Raw genomic sequence first — 20786 nt, forward strand, 5'->3', positions numbered from 1 at the left:
GTAATTTACATTGGAGGGGGGGGGGGGGGCACATTGTATAAACAAGCAAAACTGTACATTGAGGGGGGGGGGGGGGACTCTGTACAAACAAACAAAATTGTACATTGGACTATTGACAAGACCATACTAGGTAAATGACTGTACATTGGAGGGGGTTGGGTTAGGATATTTACAGGGGCCAGTGTTGCATTGCAGTCTCCCGTAGGTGTCTCTTGAGAGAGGTTTTGAAAGTGGGTAGTGATCCACATTCCTTTACAGCTTTGGGTAGGGCGTTCCACATTGATGTGGCATAATTGCGAAACGTGTTTAGTCCCTTATTTGAGCCGAATCTGGGTTTAACATGATTTGTGGAGCTCCCTCTGGTGTTGTGATCGTGGTATTCACTGACCTTTGGGAAGTATTTTGCCATGTACATGGGTACCTTGGTCGTGTAGTGTATCTTGTAGACCAGGCCCATTGCAAGTTGCTGTACTCTGTCATCTACTCTAAGCCATCCTAGGTTGTCAAAGTGGGCAGGGGTGAGGTGGGTTCTAGGAGTAAGGTCAAGCAGTAGTCTGACCAGTTTGTTTTGAGATGTTTGTAATTTTGTTTTTAGCGCCTTTGAGGTGCTTTGGTACCATGAGGTGCAAGCATAGTCGTAGTACCCCTGAATGAGTGCTCCTGCCAGAGTCTTCAGGGTATTCTTGTTTACCAGAGAGGAGATCCGGTACAAGAATCGAGTTCGTTGGTTGACTTTTTTTATTACATTGGATGCCATTTTGTCACAGGAGAGATTAGCCTCTAGGATGGAACCCAGGTAGGTAATTTCATCTTTCCTTGTGACAATATTGTCACCCACTGTAACTGAGAAGCCGTCGGTCTTGCTGAGTTTGTTATTTGAACCGAAGAGAATGGACTCTGTTTTGCCCATGTGTAATGATAGTTTGTTATCAGCGAGCCATATGCAGATTCTGCCTAGTTCAGAGCTGAGGGTTTTTTCAACCTGTAACTTGTTCTTGTCAGAGACCAGCAGGGCTGAGTCGTCCGCAAACAGGAACAAGTTGCAGTCACAAGCTCTCCCTCTCTCCTTCCTGATTGTGTAGATCAAGCCCAACCAACCCCTGCCTTTTCTATAGTTAACTTACTCTATTAGAACGTTTCTCAAACTCCGAGCCGGGGACCGGTCTTGAAGCACTGTTTTGAGATGTTATCGACTAATTATATTGTCCCAAGACAGATGCTGCACAGAAAGACAGATTTGGGTTGCTTACACAGTAGCCTGCTATGCTACTGATTTATACCCGAGTAGTCTACGCATTCCCACCATCATTTGTATTGCCTAACTTTGCAGCTTCTTTGTCAATTACAATAAACATGTTTGGTTACTTTTAGCAACCCCCAAAAGACAGATTTAGACAACTAATTACAGGACATATGGCCTTTGCTGAAACATTTTCATTGTTGCTGGTGTGTTTAAAAAATTAATGAAAACCCTGGAATTTTACAATAGTCATAATGAGCACTTTCCAAAAACAAACCCAGATCATGAAACAGTGGCAACTGGCAAAGACACCATTAATTTCAAGTCAGGTCAATGTCAACAATGTTTTATACCCAGTAGACTTGTGTATTATTGGCCCATAACATATTTCCGTTTCTCTTGATTAGGTCAGCTTCACTCTTTGTCACATGCACGCTAAATCCTTTTCAAATCTATCAGAGAGCCTGAGTTGAGCCATGGCTGTCTAGGAAATAATCACAGCAAGTGTCTATCTTCAGATTCAGACGGGGAGGATGGAAGGCATACAGCGTGTGATTTACTGTGATCAGGCGCTATAATCAACACTGATTACTCTCCTTTACTTCCTAGCTCAACACTCTGTGCATGCTAATTGCAATTAGCTCCCTGCTGAAATTAAAGCAGCTTGGAGTGGTTGAGCAACTAGCCTAGTTGTATGGATAATACAAAGGATGATGGCATGGGGTGTGTGTGAGAGAGAGAGAGAGAGAGAGGATGGGTGCCATTTGCCTGATTGCAGTAGGCCTTGTATAGATGGTTTCAACTTGACAGCATAAACGTTCTAAATTAACCCAAGTCTATTTCCTGTTGCAATGTTTACTAATCATTAGCTGACAGGATACAAACTTGGGTCTGAACTGTTCCCTACCAACACAATTCCAATGAAGTTGAGTTTCCAGTCAGTTCACATACTCTAGATATGTTTGTCTGTCTTTGTGTGCCCATCAGTCTGTAACTGAGATAACTGGTGATAACAACATCATCAGAGATGTGATCTGTCCTCAGCTGTGACATGTCATCCTGACATGAAATTACCTACCTGGGTTCCATCCTAGAGGCTAATCTTTCCTGTGACAAAATGGCATCCAATGTAATAAAAAAAGTCAACCAACGAACTCGATTCTTGTACCGGATCTCCTCTCTGGTAAACAAGAATACCCTGAAGACTCTGGCAGGAGCACTCATTCAAGGGTACTACGACTATGCTTGCACCTCATGGTACCAAAGCACCTCAAAGGCACTAAAAACAAGATTACAAACATCACAAAACAAACTGGTCAGACTACTGCTTGACCTTACTCCTAAAACCCACCTCACCCCTGCCCACTTTGACAACCTAGGATGGCTTAGAGTAGACGACAGAGTACAGCAACTTGCAATGGGCCTGGTCTACAAGATACACTACACCACTAAGATACCCATGTGCATGTCGAAATACTTCCCAAAGGTCAGTGAATACCATGACCACAACACCAGAGGGAGTTCCACAAATCATGTTCAACCCAGATAAAATAATTTAAAAAGTAAAAAAAAAAAAAAATAATAAAAGAAAAATCATCATAACTTAGAAATGAGATTGCATAGGTCTATGAATCGATATCGCGATTCTGTTTCGATTAATTGCCCAGCCCTATAGTGTGTACAGTAAGTTAGCTTGGTGATCATCATTGTGATGTAGGCTAAGCTGGCTAGCTACTGTTAGCATACAAGCTTTTACAAACACTGTAGCCTACTTACTTTTTCATCCACAACTTTTTTTCTGATCCAGATGCATAAGTCCACTTCATGTTGCTCAGTTGCTGGTTTATACTTCGGTCCTAATGTTGGCGCAAAGTTTAATTTAGCCTGCCCTACTGTGTTACAGCTGTACAGCTTACTTAACACTTTGATCGCCATGGTTAAATTCATAATTTACCATCCCTCGCCATCTCTATTTGTCTATGGAGAAGTTCCCCTTCTTTGCAGGGCTATAACTTTTTAAATTGTATTGCTAAATTGACATTATTATGGCCCATTCAATGTCCTATATCTATTGTTCAGGGTGTAGCAACGTTATACTTTTTCATTCACATATTCATACTAAAATACGGTCTAAAGTATAAGTATGTTTTTATCGTTTTCTGCAGCTTTCTCCAGAACTTGATTTATAGCCCTAAATGCATTATATTGATGATCAAATACAGTTTGGTAGGAATCTGTGCGAGATAAGATTTCAACTGGACGTGGTTCTAGAAGTTACTACGTATGATCTGATGTTGACCGGATGGGCGGGGGGTCGTTTATAATTCCGTGGGCAACGTTATATCATTCATCTAGTGTGGGTGATATGATCATCAGAGCAGTTAGTAAAGAACACGTTGGAAAATAACGCTGGATCTTACCGTATCTTCCTCGCGCCGTTGGGCGATGAGCGTGGAGCAGAGATATTCATATTATGGGATGTAGAAATACCCGATCCATTTCCAGGTTGTATAATAGTATACGTCCAAATCATGTTGTTTGTCGAGTTATTTGCAACCGATCGACATCCATTGTGTCAAGATGGAGTACTGCTAATGATAGCGAGTGCCCGGACGAAATATGGGTGAGCACCACTTCATCCACATGACTTCCTGTTGAGCGATCTGCCGATCGGCCACCAGATGGCGCTCTTGAACCGTTAGAGAGTTGAGTGGAGCTCAGCAGTATATCTCAGGTCCCCGGGGGAGAAATATGATTTCGATCACAGATTTTTGAAATATTGATATCAAAGATGTGTTACGGCGTCTTCGGCAGAATGAGCATGGCGGGGAATGACGAGTTACGGCGTTTCCGGAAATTAAAGTGTTAACTATCCTTGCTCTTTCAATGCTGCACACAGTCAAAACAGTCCAGCTGCAGCTCCGTAGGTTAGGTTTAGCTCTGGCCAATCTCAAGTTTCTCAAGTTTCTTTATTAGTTGTCATACAGAAGTACAGAATACTTTTATAAAAAATGCTTCTTTCTGTTACATTTTGTATAAAAGTATTCTGTACTTCTGTATGACAACTAATAAAGAAACTTGAGAAACCTAACCTACGGACCTGCAGCTGGACCCGTTTTGACTCTGCAATGCAGCAACCTCTGATTGGATTTCAAAGGCTGCCAATCATTCATCCTCCGTGTATTATTGGATTGTCAAGGCTGTCAATCATTCAATCCTCCATTCAATGGCAAGAGTTTAACTGCACAGACCGTGCTTAGATGAAGTTAATAGCCTATTTTGATTGGCTATTATTTATTATTTATTTAACCCTGGTCAACCTGTGCAGATATTCTGCACGAATAATTACTGCAGTGCATGCCTGCTCAGAGCGGTACATTTTGGCCATTTTTGAAGAAAATTCACTGGCATTTTTTTACAGAGGAAAACATTTATAATAAAAAAATTATAATAATAATAAAAGAAATATATATATATGTATATGTAAATTAATAATTATGAATTATGAGTGAATTTGTATTTCACGTGTTATAGAGAAACCTCCACTGCTGTATTGTACCCATTCTGCAATCTGTTAAATAAAGTTTTCATTCATGAATCGAAAATTATACTTGGCTCTTGCTTACTGAATTAATGCTGAATATCCTGCTCACCGACATGTCTATTCTTCATTTTTGCTGCAGCAACTCTGTACTTTGGTTACTAAAACATTGTTAAACTTAGTACTTTTTCCTGGACAATCACTTTTTAGAATGACTTTTTCCTGTAATAACATAGTACGTTAATACCAGTAATCATAATAATTTCTTGGATTTATATAGCATCTTTCAGGAGACCCAAGGCGCTTAACTGTGGGGGGCAGCTAAGGGGATCAAGGGAACAAGGTAACAAAGTAAAAAAGAAAAGGGGTCATTTATATTTTGTGAAGAGGGGAGTTTTGAGTTGGGATGTAGCACTGTGGATGTTTGGAGGGAGGGAGTTCCAGAGGGTGGGTGTGGCAACAGAGAAGGCTCTGGGACCGACAGTGCACAGGTGGGCGGTGGGGATGGAGAGGAGACCGGAGTCTCTGACTACAAAGTGAAGACATTTCTTATAAAAACTTTATTGTCATTAACAGTATTAGTTACAGTAAATAGTATTTTTAAACCATAACTAAAGAGACGGTAGCAGTCCTCATTGACCATATTCAGTGGCCATTTCGCTCTTATGTCACGCTCAGGGTGGGATTCCTTGCCACCCAAGTGATAAGGAATCCCATCCAGAGCATGACCATGGAACCTATAAAAGAAGGAAGGGTTATCACCTCACTGTGTAGTGCGTGAAGGCACACTGGTGCCAAGTGTGGAAACTTTCAGTTTGGCCGACAATGAGTTGAATGGGATCAGCCATCTCCTCGTTTATGACAATTTAAATAGATCATTTATTACCTTGGATGTCAGAATCATCAGCAATAGCAATGTTTGATATATCAGTTGTGTATTTCCTCAGATAGCTTGTATATTTTGAATTTGAATAAAGGCTTCAATAGAACTGGCACCAATGTACGTGCACATGCTTACACTGTGACACGTGATCCTTCCTTCCGTTAATAGTTTCCTTGATCATAACATAAGAGCAAAATGGCCACCATGTGAATATGGTCAATATAGATTAAAGTTTCACTCAGATAATCCTTTATAAGGGAAATCTGAAATGCAGCATAGGTAGATTAAGGGAGACACTGTAAATGTAACTGACAACCCTGAATAATGCAACACTTGACATCACTTCAGTTGCTCAAAGCGAGTCACAATTCAAGTACAAAATGAACACACACATATTTATATATATATTAGGGCTGTCCCCGACTAAGGATTTGGATAGTCGACTATGATTGGCCGAAATTAGGCGATAGTAGACTGTGGGGGATTTTTTTTTTTTTTAAAGTACCGGTATACGTTTTAATTTTTTTTTATCATTCCATTTGGGCTGTGGGGGTGCTTAATGTCTGAAGGAGTCGACGGAAGGCTTCTTGTCCTCTGCAAAAGCATGCAATTGGTCCACTGATAGATACATCTTGATATTTGTCTAGTCTAGTGTGTTCATTAGATGGGTGAAATCCTCTTTCAGTGCCTCTGTGCCTGTTTTCTTAGGCAGTTAGTCTCTGGTATGCGTGCCATTAGCGTTAGCCACGCTTCTAGGTCTCTTTTCTTTTGGAAAGAATGATTAAAAAAAATTATAATATATTTTTTTTGTATTCGACTAAGAGGTTGGCAGTCGACTACGACTCCTTTCGATCTATTAGTCGACTAATAGGGGTCAGCCCTAATATATATATATATATATAGAGAGAGAGAGAGAGAGAGACACACTCACAAACTTGAACTTGAAAGGTCAATGTTAACACGCGACAAGCAGGCTCAACCAGCATTTGATTGGTTACTTCCTGACATGGTCTTAGAAATAACGGCAAATCAAAAGACATCTCAGGAAGTACACAATCACACACTGACCATGGAGGGGGGGGGGGGGCTGGGGGGGAGGTGCGTTAGGTTTCTATGGCTACGGTAGCGGGGTGAACACACAGCGAGCCACTTGATTGATTGGTCGCTCTAATTGATTCTGATATGTTATGAGCTGTGCGAGAGGCTCAGACTGTATCTTCGTAGTGGTCTTGTGGAGCTAGGACATTTTTAGAGCACTAGGCAACTTTGAACAGTTGTCATTAACTTATTTTCCATTCTAGGTGAAAAGGATAAGACATACTGTACCATTCTGGACATTTTGGTCATGGCAGGTGGAACCTTTATTCATGGCCTTGATATCCTTGCTTTTTGCCTCGTCATTTTGTCTTACTGTTATGATCTTATATGCTGTGTGATTGTATACGTTTTTTTATTATTATTTATTTTTGTATTTGCATATTTGTTTGTACACTCGACGTGATTGTAAATAAGGGAATCCTCCGTTGCCTTTCAAGTTTAAATATAGGTTTGAAATTAAATGAGGGAAACAATATAGTGCCCAAGAAAATGTATGGACTTCTGGTGACTGGTTGCTGGGGAGCTGCGCGCTGTGTGCACACGCTGTGAGAATATACGTTTGATTGTTCTTTTTATTATGAATATGGATCCTACAATGTCCACCATGCAACGACACCCATTACAGATTGTGAGTATGAAGTGAAAGCTCAACCAAATACTTGTCCCTTTCGTGAAACAAATGTAATTCACCAGAACGGCACAGAATCATCCGCGTGGTGGACGATTGATTCTGGGTCTTGTCAATAGAAAATAGCCCCATATCACCTAATGCTGTGATCACATTGGACGCCTTTCTCTTATGCTCAAATGCGAGGCGCACCATTGTGCATAGAGAATCGAAAGTGCACAGGGCGCAATACCGTTGCTACCTCAGCTAACGTCACATACATTACTACTCGCAGCCCTCAAGGCGTTGCTGGTTCACATCTCGGTCGTCATAAGACCTGGTTGTTAGAAACTGGCAAAATGAGCTTCCCTGGTTTGTTTTGCGGTCGATTTCTCTCCCGATACCTCATATTTGTAATCCCTCCCCACTGGTCGATTTGATAGGTCCGTCTACAAGAAGGTGACATTGACATCGGTGTGCTGTGGCTAAAGTTGAAACTTTTCAAACAGAGCGCCCGGAAAAGCGAGGCGTGTAGTTTGGAGGAGCTGTGCGCCTGTCACAACAAAACCATTGAAAACAATAGAAAGACAGGCGCAGGCGTGTTCAAAAAGGCCTCCAATGTGATCAAAGCCTAAAACAGGACTGCTTAGCAGGTGAATGGAAGTGACCTGCATTCCTTCAATACAACGGAAAGTCACCACCTGTTAACTCTGAGTGTGACTGAAAGCAAATCTTTTAGACTACATCACTATGGTCCAGAATAAAAAGAACAAGTGGAAATTACACTTTAATTACAGTATCCATTTCTACTGTAGTACGGTAGTTAGCATCTATAATGATGTCTACACAACAGGGTTTTCTTCAAGGCAACCTATGTAGGCTTGCTTGTGCACGTGACCTGCTGAAAACCCTTCGACGCACAGTCCTCCGCTAAGAGCCGTCACAAACCACCTAAGAGCTCAACTACTGCCTACCATTGACTGAATGTGAAGAGTTTTATCGGGACTCGCTCAACTCTCAAGGATAGGTGGCGTTGATACCCAGGGAATCGTTTGACCTCTTCAAGTGTTCGTCAGTAACAGAAGGCAACCGCGGCTTAGGTCTCAAGGTCCAGTCTCCTTGGAGAACTCGATCAAATTAAATACATAGGCATACGTGTGTCTGTGTTGACGAGGGGGGCGTGAGTGAGGTGGACTGAATACAACATTGTTACATATGACAACAATCACACTAAACTCTTAGAACTTACCAAAACTGAAAAGGGTTGATGTGATTTTTAAACTGGGAACTATCACTTTGGTACACTGAATTGCAACAAGCATTTTTAAGGTCAATCATCGGTAATATAGGAAAGGAGAAAGTGACTGCGAACGAACTGAAAGGGGGGGGGGGGGGGGGGTATACGCCTATACGGTAATTTTGACACATTGTTATACTCTACTGGCCCACTGTCACTTTCAAAAACAAACAAACAAAAATAAAAACTATAATATTTCTTCGTATATGAACCCGACAGCTCTCCTCTATCGCCGGACAGTAATGTACACCAACTCTCCCAACACACACTTTCCTTTATGTGATATAGCGAGCAGTGATCGCCCGGTCACATCGGCTCTTTGCTTGTGTTCGACCGCAACGGCCCCTCGCCCGTCGAGCTATACGCTAGAAACGCCTACGGCTGACTTCACTTCTCGATCAGGCCTCCGTCTTTCAGCTTGAAGTAGAAGAACTTCTCCAGCGTGTTGGCACACTTGCAGTACTCGCTGTCCGGAGGGTTGTACTCGCGACAGTTGGTGATAATGCGCTGTAGATCGGCGATGAAGAGCTTCTTGGTCACGTAGTATCTGTTCTTCAACCTCTCCGTCATGGTCTTCAGGTCTGCAGGGACAAAGGTGAGGGACGCAGGGATTCACTATCCACACCAAAATGAATGGAGCCATCTAAAGCCACACCCTCCTTTCTTGATCCTCCAATCACAACAATAGCTAAGTTTGTCCAAGGGAAGTAACAGTTGTGATTGGAGGATCAAGGAGAGAGCAGGGTTTGCGATGGGTCAATTCTTTATGAAAGCTGAATAGAGTCTGGATCACTGCAGGTCCAGTTACTAATTACTCAGGTTCGCTAATCAAGTTGTCCCAATCAGTGTTGTCATGATACTACAATTTCCACTTTCTATACAATACATTTTAGAGTCACAATCCTCAATAACGAAACAATATTGAGACAACAAAATTAACAAGTATCGATTATTTCCCTCAGGATTAATAAAGTACTTCTATTCTATTATAAGTGAAATATCTTACAAGACAGAAAACCTTTTTGTCAAATATTTTAGATTTTGGCTAAAGAAAAACAATCGACACTTGTTCATGAATCTTTTGTAATAGGCCACTAGTTGGCGAATGTCTGTAAATTGAGTAGAACTGAGAACTTATCTGATCCACTTCATAAAGTATCTGTATTTGTATCAAGTTTCCCAAAATTGGTATTGTGACACCTAGTTGTGACACCACAACAAGTTCAGAAACTAGACAAGACGATAACACATAAGAGGCCGCACAAAGCCAGGGGATGACCCCACGGCAGCTCACTCACCAATGGGGAAGCGGATGATCTCGTAGTAGTCTGGTGCCTCCGATTTCTTCACAGGCTCCATGAAGGGCCAGGCATCTGGATGGGTCTGGAGAACATACACAGCAGGGCTGGTTACTCTACCCTCTTACCTCTCCTCAGGGGAATCATGTTCCAGTATGTATGGGGAATCTCTTACCTTTATCTGAGCCAGGAGATTCTTCAGCATGTTGTACAACAGATCAGGGTCCTTCAGCTCTTTCCTTCACAAACGGAACACACATTCAGTCAGCGTTTTCTCCAGTTCAGTTATCATAACTTCATTGTCATGAAACTTGGGAGCACGGTTTAGTTATTTTAGGCTGACTATGCTTACATGAACACCAATAATCTCACTGTAAGGGAATCCTTACATTAAAAAGTATTAAAAAGGGTAATGTACCGGTAGTTATTTTCCCACAGATGCTTCTTTGACCATAATCAAATTGTGAATTGTATTCAAACGTGAAATACTACTCGCTTAGTTACTTTATTGGAGGCATAATGCAAACCAATGAATGCACACCACACTACCGCCTTAAGTCAACAAAAAACAAATCATTCTCCTCCGGTGCTCCGACTCTGGAATCAACTCCCATTACACATCAAAGAAGCCCCATCCTTAGAAACATTTAAGTCCCACCTCAAAACCCACCTGTTCAATCTTGCATACCCTCACTCCTGACCCCCCAACCCCTGCATCACTTACATTTTCACATCTGTACACACCTATATTTTAGTATTATTATTTATTTAAAAATGTTCTCTGTCTCGTCTCTAAGCTGTCTCCCTCTCTCTGTATTATCCCCACCATGTCGTCATTGAATTGTTGTACGGCGACCTTGTGTGCCTTGAAAGGCGCCTTATAAATAGAATGCATTATTATTATTATTATTATTATTACTGCGTTTGTCCATGTACTGTGTTTGTCCGTATGCTATAATGCCATGTATGTAAAGCGCTTTGAGATGCCTAATGTAAGGCGCTATATAAAATAAAATAATAATTATTATTAATTTTCACAAGCAGTGAGCGATCGCCTAACATACATGTTGAGTTCAGGGTTAGGGTTGTGAAATATACTAAAATCTTTTTCTTTTTAATTTTCTTTTAATATATATATTTCATTATAATAATTATTATGTCAATCTGCGCCAACAACATTTATATACGTGTTTGCTTGACAACCGTTGAACGCCAACCACGTATATATACGTTATTTGGTCAGTTTTCCTTTTTTTCGATTTTAATATTCTATTCAATGTCACAGACCTGTATGTTGCCGTTAACTCTTTCAGGACCGGGGATTTTCCTCATCCTGTTCTAGCTAGGCCACGCTTTAAAGATAGGGATGCGTCACCTTGTTTGTAGAGCTATATCTATATTCTAGCTATTAGGGCTGCAACGATTAGTCGACAAAAAATCGTCGACGAGAAATTGTTGCGTCGATTAGTCATTAAAAAAAAAAAAAAAAAAAAAAAACGTTATTTAATTTTTTTTTTTTTCACTACCTATCTTTGTGAGAGTGGCTTCTCAGGGTTCCAGACAACATCATAACATGATGATCCCATAGCAAATTTTGGACATTGAAAACATTGTTCCCCTGCAGGAGATGATGATCAGACTAGACACACAATACATTACACACGCACTCCTCTCACTCACACACAGCGATCAGAGTAAGACACACACATACACACTCCTCTCACTCACACACAGCGATCAGAGTAAGACACACACACATACACACTCCTCTCACTCACACACAGCGATCAGAGTAAGACACACACACATTCACACTCCTCTCTCTCACACACAGCGATCAGAGTAAGACACACACACATTCACACTCCTCTCACTCACACACAGCGATCAGAGTAAGACACACACACATACACAAATTACACAGTACACACCTCTCACTCACACAGCGATCAGAGTAAGACACACACACAAATTACACAGTACACACACTCCTCTCACTCACACAGCGATCAGAGTAAGACACACACACATACACGGACTCCTCTCACACACAGCAAACAAAAGTTATTTAAAGTACACTTCCACTTTAATTTGTATTATTTAATTTATTTATCTTGTTATGAGTGATTGCTGTATTGTTCTTCAAATACATTTTCATTTAAAGTGGCTTAAAGATCCAAATTCAAATGTTTCATGAGTCATTATTTTAATTTGCTATGGGATCATCATGTTATGATGTTGTTGTTTGGTCCTGACAAGAGTCTCAAAGTCTGGGGTGATGGTAGACAAGCAACTCTGAGGTCATGCTCAATGTCCAATCTGTTCCTCTGCTCTGTCTTCAGCTGGACCAGAGCTGAGAAGCCACTTTCACAAAGATAGGTAATAAAAAAAAAAGAAAAAAAAATCAGTTTTTTTTGTTGTTTACATTGGTTTTCGATTAGTCGACTAATCGAAAAAATAATCGGCAGATTAGTCGACTACCAAATTAGTCATTAGTTGCAGCCCTACTAGCTATACTCTATGCATGTGTTGTGCCGGATTATATCGTGGACCAGATGGACATCAGATGGACCAGATGGCAATCAAACAATTGGAATATTCTTTTTGAAATACCCCCGATCAAAGGTAAGGACTATCTGATGTCAATTCCAGCTTGATCGTACAATGTTTTCATACCGATCCAGCTGATCAGCGTGTGTGGTGTTCACAACGAATGCCGTTACTGGCAATCAAAGCATCAGAAACGACCCCCCCCCCCCTTTCATGCATACATTATGAAACATAATACCTATTATATACAATTATATACATTTGATTTGGAAATAGTAGCGTGTCCAGGGATGAAACGTCAATGCTTTAGTAGAATTCACGTAGCACCCTATAACTCAGCTTCCCAGGAATTAGCCTGGATCACTCCGAAACTATACTTAGGGCGTGTTCACACCTGAGTCTGCGGATAGTCCGGACTTTCTGGTGGACCAGATGTGAAAATGATACATTGTTTGATTTTGGTCTGCGTTCACACTACCCTTTTTGGTGCGGATCTAATTTGTAAACAAAGGACATACAGTCGCCAAGTCATTCATCTATTGGACTATAGCACTCACAAACGTAAACAGTTGCCGACAGCGTAATGAGAGAGAGGGATACAGTCATTACGAGCGCGGCGCAAGTCGACTAGAGACTAGAGAGTAGAGAGAGATAGAGAGAGAGACTGTCCACGCGCAGCACCAGTCTAGAGAGAGGGAGGAAGACAGAGACTGCCCGCGCGCGGCGCAAGTCTAGAGAGGAGAGACTCATTACACGAGCGGCGCAAGTCTGACTTCAGAGCCACACTGCAATACATTGTAGGCTACTTTGCTTCCTGGATTAGGTACTATAGTTTGATTGAAACGGACAGAGTCCCAACTTTTCAAGAGGACCATGGTTCGGTTGTTTGGTCCTCAAAATAGTTCGGTTTGTGTTCACACCTCTACAAACGAAACGGACTATTCATTTAAGTGGACCATGGTCCACTTAAAGTGGACCAAACAGGGTAGGTGTGAACGCGCCCTTATATTCACCACGGGATAACACGCAAACGTATTCATGAAAAAAATAATTTTTGTTGCATCTTGGACAGAAGATAGTTACTGTCAAATGACCATAGTATTGTATCCATAGCTATAATATATAATATAGATATAGCTCTACAAACAAGGTGACGCACCCCTATATTTTAAAGCGTGGCGCAGCTAGAACAGGATAAGACTAATCCCCAGCGCTGAATGAGTTATTAATGGGCATACTATATATGCTTAAATGAATATGTTGTGATGTTAAAATTATATTGTACTTTAGATTCTATGAGTAGAAACAACCCCCCAAAAATACCACACCTTTCAAAATGGTACATGGAGCAGGTAAAATGTATGTTTTCAATCAGTATGCGAGACTGCATGAATACATTAAGTCCTTAAGCCCCGGTACTGGGCCGAAATTAATATCACATCATAAATAGATCAATACAGTCCGTATTAATTAATGTTACGTTTCTTTTTCAAATGTAGCCAAGAGTAAAGACCCTAACCCTATAAAAAAAGCCGTCAAAGTGTATATTTTCAGCACTATGTTTGTTTACCAATTAAGTTAAGTGTTATTAGTGAAATGTGAGTTTATAAATATCTCGGCACATCCCGGATGAATTAGACGCAAGGAACTAACGCGTCATGAAACAGTTGTAATCCTAAGAGAGAGGAGACCCAGGGCTTTTGATGGGACATCAAATTTCATAAAACTACACTACCCAGCTCACACCAGCCTCTGTCAAAGAAAGCTGTTGAAAATATTCTTTGTGAAAAATTCTGACATTATTTTCGTGATTATATCTCACGGGTTGAACAAACCTGAACGTTATTGCCATAAAATAGAACGTAGTTTGTTTCTTTATCCTTCTGTGAATGTCTAGAAAAATCTTCGCTGGCCTGTAACGGGCGCCTGGTGGTACTAAATTCAGATTTAACTGCCATTGGAAAGAGGAGATTTGGCCGAATCCATAGATGTATGACTTGGCCATAATAAGGTCATTTGTAGGCCTGATATTCTATGTTCATATTTCAAATTGCATGTGTTCAGTACTGTATCTACAAAAAACCCTGTAAATCATCTGCCCTTTATTCATTTGCTTAGATTTTTTGTGCACTTGATCTCAAAAATGGATGGATGAAAAATAAATAATAATTTATATTCTCCTTTGGTTAATTACAATTTACTCAAGCAAAGTAACAGACATAATATTTCTGACACTGGGAAGGGGAATACATTCCATACAGTCCATAGATGTCCCCTAGATACCAAGACAATGCAAATGGACCTTGTAGAAGTGGAGCAATCTTCCATTTACTTGGGTATGTACTTTTAGGCGAATCTTCTGAAAATATGAAAATAAATAAGAACAGGCATTCAGGAGCTCACCCCTTCTCCTTAACACTGGGTTTCCAGCCCGTCTCTCCTGGGAAAAAAGGGGCAGAATTTATTAAAAAAAACAAATATTATACAGTATATCCAAATTAGATAGATTAGACTCATAATCAAATCCAATGATATTTGAAAATGTATTATATCTTGATAGTTTATGTCCAATGATCCCAAACTAATGGTCCAAATCTGTACCGTTCAGTAAAGGTAATCAGATTTGTTATCCGTTTAAACGTAACACTTTAATCGGCGGAAACGCCGAAACTCGTCATTGCCCGCCATGCTCATTCTGCCGAAGACGCCGTAACACGTCTTTGATATCAATATTTCAAAAATCTGTGATCGAAATCATATTTCTCCTCCGGGGACCTGAGATATACTGCTGAGCTCCACTCAACTCTCTAACGGTTCAAGAGCGCCATCTGGTGGCCGATCGGCAGATCGCCCAACAGGAAGTCATGTGGATGACGTGGTGCTCATCCATATTCGGTCCGGGCACTCGCCATCGTTAGCGGGACTCTAGCTCAACACACTGGACAGCGATCAGTTGCCAATAACTCGACAAACAACATGATTTGGACGTATATACTATTATACAACCTGGAGATGGATCGGGTATTTCGACATCCCATAATAGAAAAAAATTCTATTCCACGTTCATCCCCCAACGGCGCGAGGAAGATACGGTGAGTTTCAGCGTTATTTTCTAATGTCTGCTATACTAACTGCTCTGATGATCATATGACCCACACTAGATGAATGATATAACGTTGCCCACGGAATTATAAACGACCCCCCGCCCATCCGGTCAACATCAGATCATACGTAGTAACTTCTAGAAGTACCTCCAGTTGAAATTTTTTATCTGGCACTGATCGCTACCAAACTGTATTTGATCATCAATATAATGCATTTGGGGCTATAAATCAAGTTCTGGAGAAAGCTGCAGAAAACGATAAAAACATACTTACGGTATACTTTAGACCGTATTTTAGTATGAATATGTGAATGAAAAAGTATAACGTTGCTACACCCTGAACAATAGATATAGGACATTGAATGGGCCATAATAATGTCAATTTAGCAATACAATTTAAAAAGTTATAGCCCTGCAAAGAAGGGGAACTTCTCCATAGACAAATAGAGCTGGCTAGGGATGGTAAATTATGAATTTAACCATGGCGATCAAAGTGTTAACCACTTAACAGGTGGGGTACCGTATTCGGACCAACGTGCCCGTGGGCGGAACGCACAAAGTCACATATAAATTACCGTTCAAAAGATCTATTTGTTGTCGTTCTAACGCCACCTCACTCGACCAAATCCATGCCTCGGTTCTCGAGTTACATGACGATATGTCAGGCGAGCGTCTTTTTACGTGCGCACGTCAGATGACCACCCCGGACTCCCGAATAAGGGATCTAGGTGAAAGTTGACAAGCGAAAACCAAAAGTCAATCACACTTGAAGACGGCCGTGGATGAGGAAATGGATTTGGAAGAGCTTTTTTCTTTTTGCACCGTTTACCCGGATCTCTCTCAAAGACCCATTTCTGAACAGATTTTTATATAATTTGGACCTGTACTACATAAAACTTCAGGCTATGGGTCTGCAGTGTTTTCCAGCTTATACCTATTTATTTTTTATATATTTAATTTCTTGATATTGCAACCACTACAAAAATGTGAGTACACAAGTTCAAGTTCAACTCAAGTTCAGACCTCTGTTACTCTATTTCATTTGCACTCAAAGTGATTTACCTTTTTTGCATTAGTAACTTCAGAATGTTATCTTTCAAACGAGACCAGGCTCATGCATGTGCTATAAGTATAAAGTATAAAGCTAAGCTTTGCAATAAAAGTATACAGTCCTCAAGTTCAAGTAAAAGAAAATTGCCACTTTTATGGGTGCCTGTTAACACATTTGGCGCCAGACCCGAGATATCCCGGGTTAACTCGCCATGCGTTGGGCGCCAAGACCCGAGATTTCTCAGGTTTTGGTCGTTTATTCCTTTATTCAATATTTGTATTCATTATTCATCCACGGACCTCTGTGTTACCATAGGGAATGAGTCAGAGGTCGCCAAAGCGCAATACCGGCCGCATCCCGCTAGACGGCGGTATCGAGCACCCTTTGTAACCTTGTATCTTGGCCTGTGTAATGGCCAAACGTCTCCAGTTTCATGTTTCCTTGTTGGGCGAGGGCAGCCGTTCTCTCGGTTCAATTGAAGCGCGTCAAATATCCCCGATCCATATGTTGTGGGGGATTATGTCGTGGGCCAAATGGACATTGGATGTACCAGATGGCGATCAAACAATTGGAATATTATTTTTGGAATACTCCCGACCACAGGTAAGAACGATCCGACGTCAATTTTAGCTTGATCCTGCAATGCTTTTATACCGATCGGGCTGATAAGCATTTTTAGTGTTCAATACGAATGGCGTTACTGAAATTCAAATCATCAGAAACTACCCCCCCCCCCCTTCATGCATTCATGATGGAACATAATACCTATGATATAGATTTGATTTCGGAATAATAGCGTGTACAGGCCAGAAATGGCAACGTCTATATGATATGATACATTTATTTATATTGTGCCCCTCAACCAATAGTTACATCGGCCCGGGGCGCATCTTGGGAGAGAAAGAGAAACAAAAAGACAGGAACAATACGAAAACAGAAGAAATAAAAATACATGCAGTCCAACCAAGCAGATTGACAGACATAATACACCACACATACAACAATACAAAAAACTAGCTCATGGAATTGTTTATGGGTTGAGTGGGAGCTTGTTCCAGAGGGTCGGTGCTGGGACTGCGAAAGCCCGGTTTCCCTTCGTCACCAGTCTTGTGAGGGATTTTTTTATAGTGGAATTGACGTATAGGGCTATAACTCAGCATTTCATGAATTACCATAGACCGCTCTAAAACCATACTTATATTCACCACGGTATAACACAGGAACGTATGGATGGAAAAATTCATTATTTTCACATATTGAACGATAGATAGGTGATGTCAAATGGGCCATAGTATTGTATCCATAGCTATAATATAGAATAGTTATAGCTCTACAAACAAGGTGACGCAGTCCTATCGTTTAAAGCGCGGCCTAGCTACAGCGGGCCCCAACTAATAGCTGGCGCAGAATGAGTTAAGAGGTTAAAAGATTTCATACACAGGAACACCTAGGGCTAGATCCACAAAGAATGGATTGCACGGAGCAAGTTGCACCCTTACTTACAATTCATTATGAATTGAAAATGGGGGACCCTGATGTAAACAAGACGAAAGTCTTTCTCTGGTCTGCATCCCCTTAACAATTGTGTGTATTGAGCCGTACTGTACCCATTCTGGAATCTGTTAATAAACAATCAATCATTGATTGATTGAAAATGTTATTAACAGATTCCAGAATGGGTACAATACAGTACGGCTCAATACACACAATTGTTAAGGTGATGCAGACCAGAGAAAGACTTTCGTCTTGTTTACATCAGGGTCCCCCATTTTCAATTCATAATGAATTGTAAGTAAGGGTGCAACTTGCTCCGTGCAATCCATTCTTTGTGGATCTAGCCCCTAGTATTAATGCACCCCTAATCTATGCCTACACAGGAACACCTACTTATGCCAGGGATGCTCTCCACAGGTATTTGCCGCACCCCCTCCTTGAAGCATGTCAGACCTGGGTACACCTTCCTGATCTGGCTCTGCTTCCTCTCGATCAGCTTCTTGATGATCTGACACCACAGTGAAAATACATTGTTGTGATATTAAAAACACCAGTCACTCACACCAGAGTCATAAAAGGAGTCACGCTATGATGAGAACATTTTACCTCCTTCTGCCTCTTGATGATGTGCGACAACTCTGTGTAGGGGATCCTGGGGTTCAGTTCACACTCCATGAGCGTTGCCCCCTCGTAGTCTTTGATGTAACCAAGGTAACGACTCTTGGTCACTTTGATGTCTTTGGAAAAGCCCTGGGGGGGGGGGGGGGGGGGGGGGGGGGGGGGGCAATCAGGTTATAGGAACAGGACAAAGCATGTAATGTGAACGCTACACAGACACTCTAGTTTAAGTCTATATTTTGTGATTCTGTGTGAAGGGGGGACTAGCAGTAGATAAGTAAAGTACGATTTTCATTGTACAGTGCAACTGTCTGTTTAACTGGGCATATGACAAATAAATATCTTGAATCTTGAAAGGGACGGTACAAGTCAGATCAGCACTACCTGCTTCTTGAAGTAGCCAATGGCATACTCATCGGCGTAGGTGAGGAAGTAGAGGATGTTGTGTTTGATGTGGTACTCCTTCAGGTGGTTCATCAAATGGGTTCCATAGCCCTTCATATGGAAAAGGAGACGGTCAAGGGAGGGGACACTGTCCTTTACAAACCCTACAAGAAGCGGCTTTCGAATGTGAACAAATGCATCACCAATGTGTGATCAGTTGCTATAGGTCTAGTATAGGAGATTAAAGGTGTCCAACATTGGTAAAACCTGTGCTAGCGGGTGATTAATCAATTGTCACAGTTGCTGTAGTGTAGATGGGGGGAGACAGTGGCTCAGGAAGTAGAGCTGGTCGTCTGGTAAATCAGAAGGTTCCCGGTTCGATTCCGGCTCCTCCCGGTAATGTGTGGAAATGTCCTTGAGCAAGACACTTAACCACTAGCTGCTCCTGATGCAGTGGCACCTTGCATGGTTGCCTCCCCCGTCCGTGTGTGAATATGTGAATGAATGGGTGAATGTGAGGCATACGTTGTGAAGCTTTTTGGATAAAAAGTGTGATATAAATGCAGTCCATTTACCATTTTTATGTTTTTGAACCACTAAAATAAACTCAACTGTAGTAAACATTATTTGCTTGCCAACTAGCTAGCCGATATCCACTACGGAGGTCAATATTTTACATTTAGATTTTCCGTGTCAGGCTAATTGACTCTAGGGCTGGGCGATATGGCCAAAAATGATATCACAATAAAGATATGATAATTATCATATCACTCGATATCAATATTGTTATAAGTATAAACAAATATATTTATAATAATAATAATTTATATATATATATATATTCTTTTTTAAACAACAGATGTATGTTTATTTTGCAGCAATTCTTTGTCGTTGCCGCCATCTTTAGTGTTACAGCCCCTCACACTCCAGTTCTCAGGCTGCAGCTGGTTTGAAAGCGAAAGTAAACAGGCTTCTCTGCTGGCTGTGGCACCAGGGGAGTTGAACAGCTCTGGCTCTGCTAGTTTCTTTTCTATCTTTTGGCGCTTTTTTGATGACAAACCACCGCACATGTGCACCGTGACTCATGACTGGAGACTAGCTTTGCTAGCACACATAGCCTACTGTGTACAGACAGTTTCAAACTGTATTTTAAATTAGAAAGCAAACAAAATAAATGGACAAGAGAAAAATACATCTCAATTTGGTCAGTATTGTCATTTGGACAAGCAAAGCCATTACTTTAAGTTGCAGGCAAGAAAGACAAGTCTGTCCACTGTCTCTGGTTTTAAAACTGCCCTGTTGCAGGTCACACAAAAAAATTAAATATATATTTTTTTATTGATATTTTTTTATTATCGATCGAATAGACTCCCAATCATTCCAGCTGCAATTCTGGTCCCATGTACAGGAATACTCCCTCATAAATGCAAAGAACTGTGGGATACATACTTAGTCATCTCCCTTCTAATTTTGTTTTTGATTTGATGTTTTTTATTTTCGTGTCTTACATACAGGTGTATGCCCAGCCCATATGGGCTTACAAGACACATAAACAATAAGTATATAATAATATACTTGAAAAATTACTTGACAAATGACATATAGACCCATCTAATAGTGCT

At 41.0% G+C, this 20786-nt stretch overlaps 1 protein-coding gene across 1 annotated transcript in view; it reads right to left on the reverse strand.

The window, feature by feature from the left end:
* Positions 1-5345: 5345 nt before the first annotated feature.
* kat2a (K(lysine) acetyltransferase 2A) overlaps positions 5346-20786 on the reverse strand; it is a 34836-nt gene continuing 19395 nt past the window's right edge. The window contains exons 12-18 of the mRNA XM_084328483.1: positions 19165-19275; positions 18769-18912; positions 18556-18670; positions 14918-14954; positions 10140-10203; positions 9965-10049; positions 5346-9247 (exon numbers count right to left, since the gene is read on the reverse strand). Coding sequence (XP_084184609.1) covers positions 9054-9247; positions 9965-10049; positions 10140-10203; positions 14918-14954; positions 18556-18670; positions 18769-18912; positions 19165-19275 — 750 coding nt within the window. The 3' untranslated portion in view covers positions 5346-9053. The remainder of the gene's footprint in view (positions 9248-9964; positions 10050-10139; positions 10204-14917; positions 14955-18555; positions 18671-18768; positions 18913-19164; positions 19276-20786) is intronic.

This window comes from Notolepis coatsorum (assembly GCF_963971535.1).
Source record: "Notolepis coatsorum genome assembly, chromosome: 14".
In the NCBI taxonomy this organism is placed as follows: Eukaryota; Metazoa; Chordata; class Actinopteri; order Aulopiformes; family Paralepididae; genus Notolepis; species Notolepis coatsorum.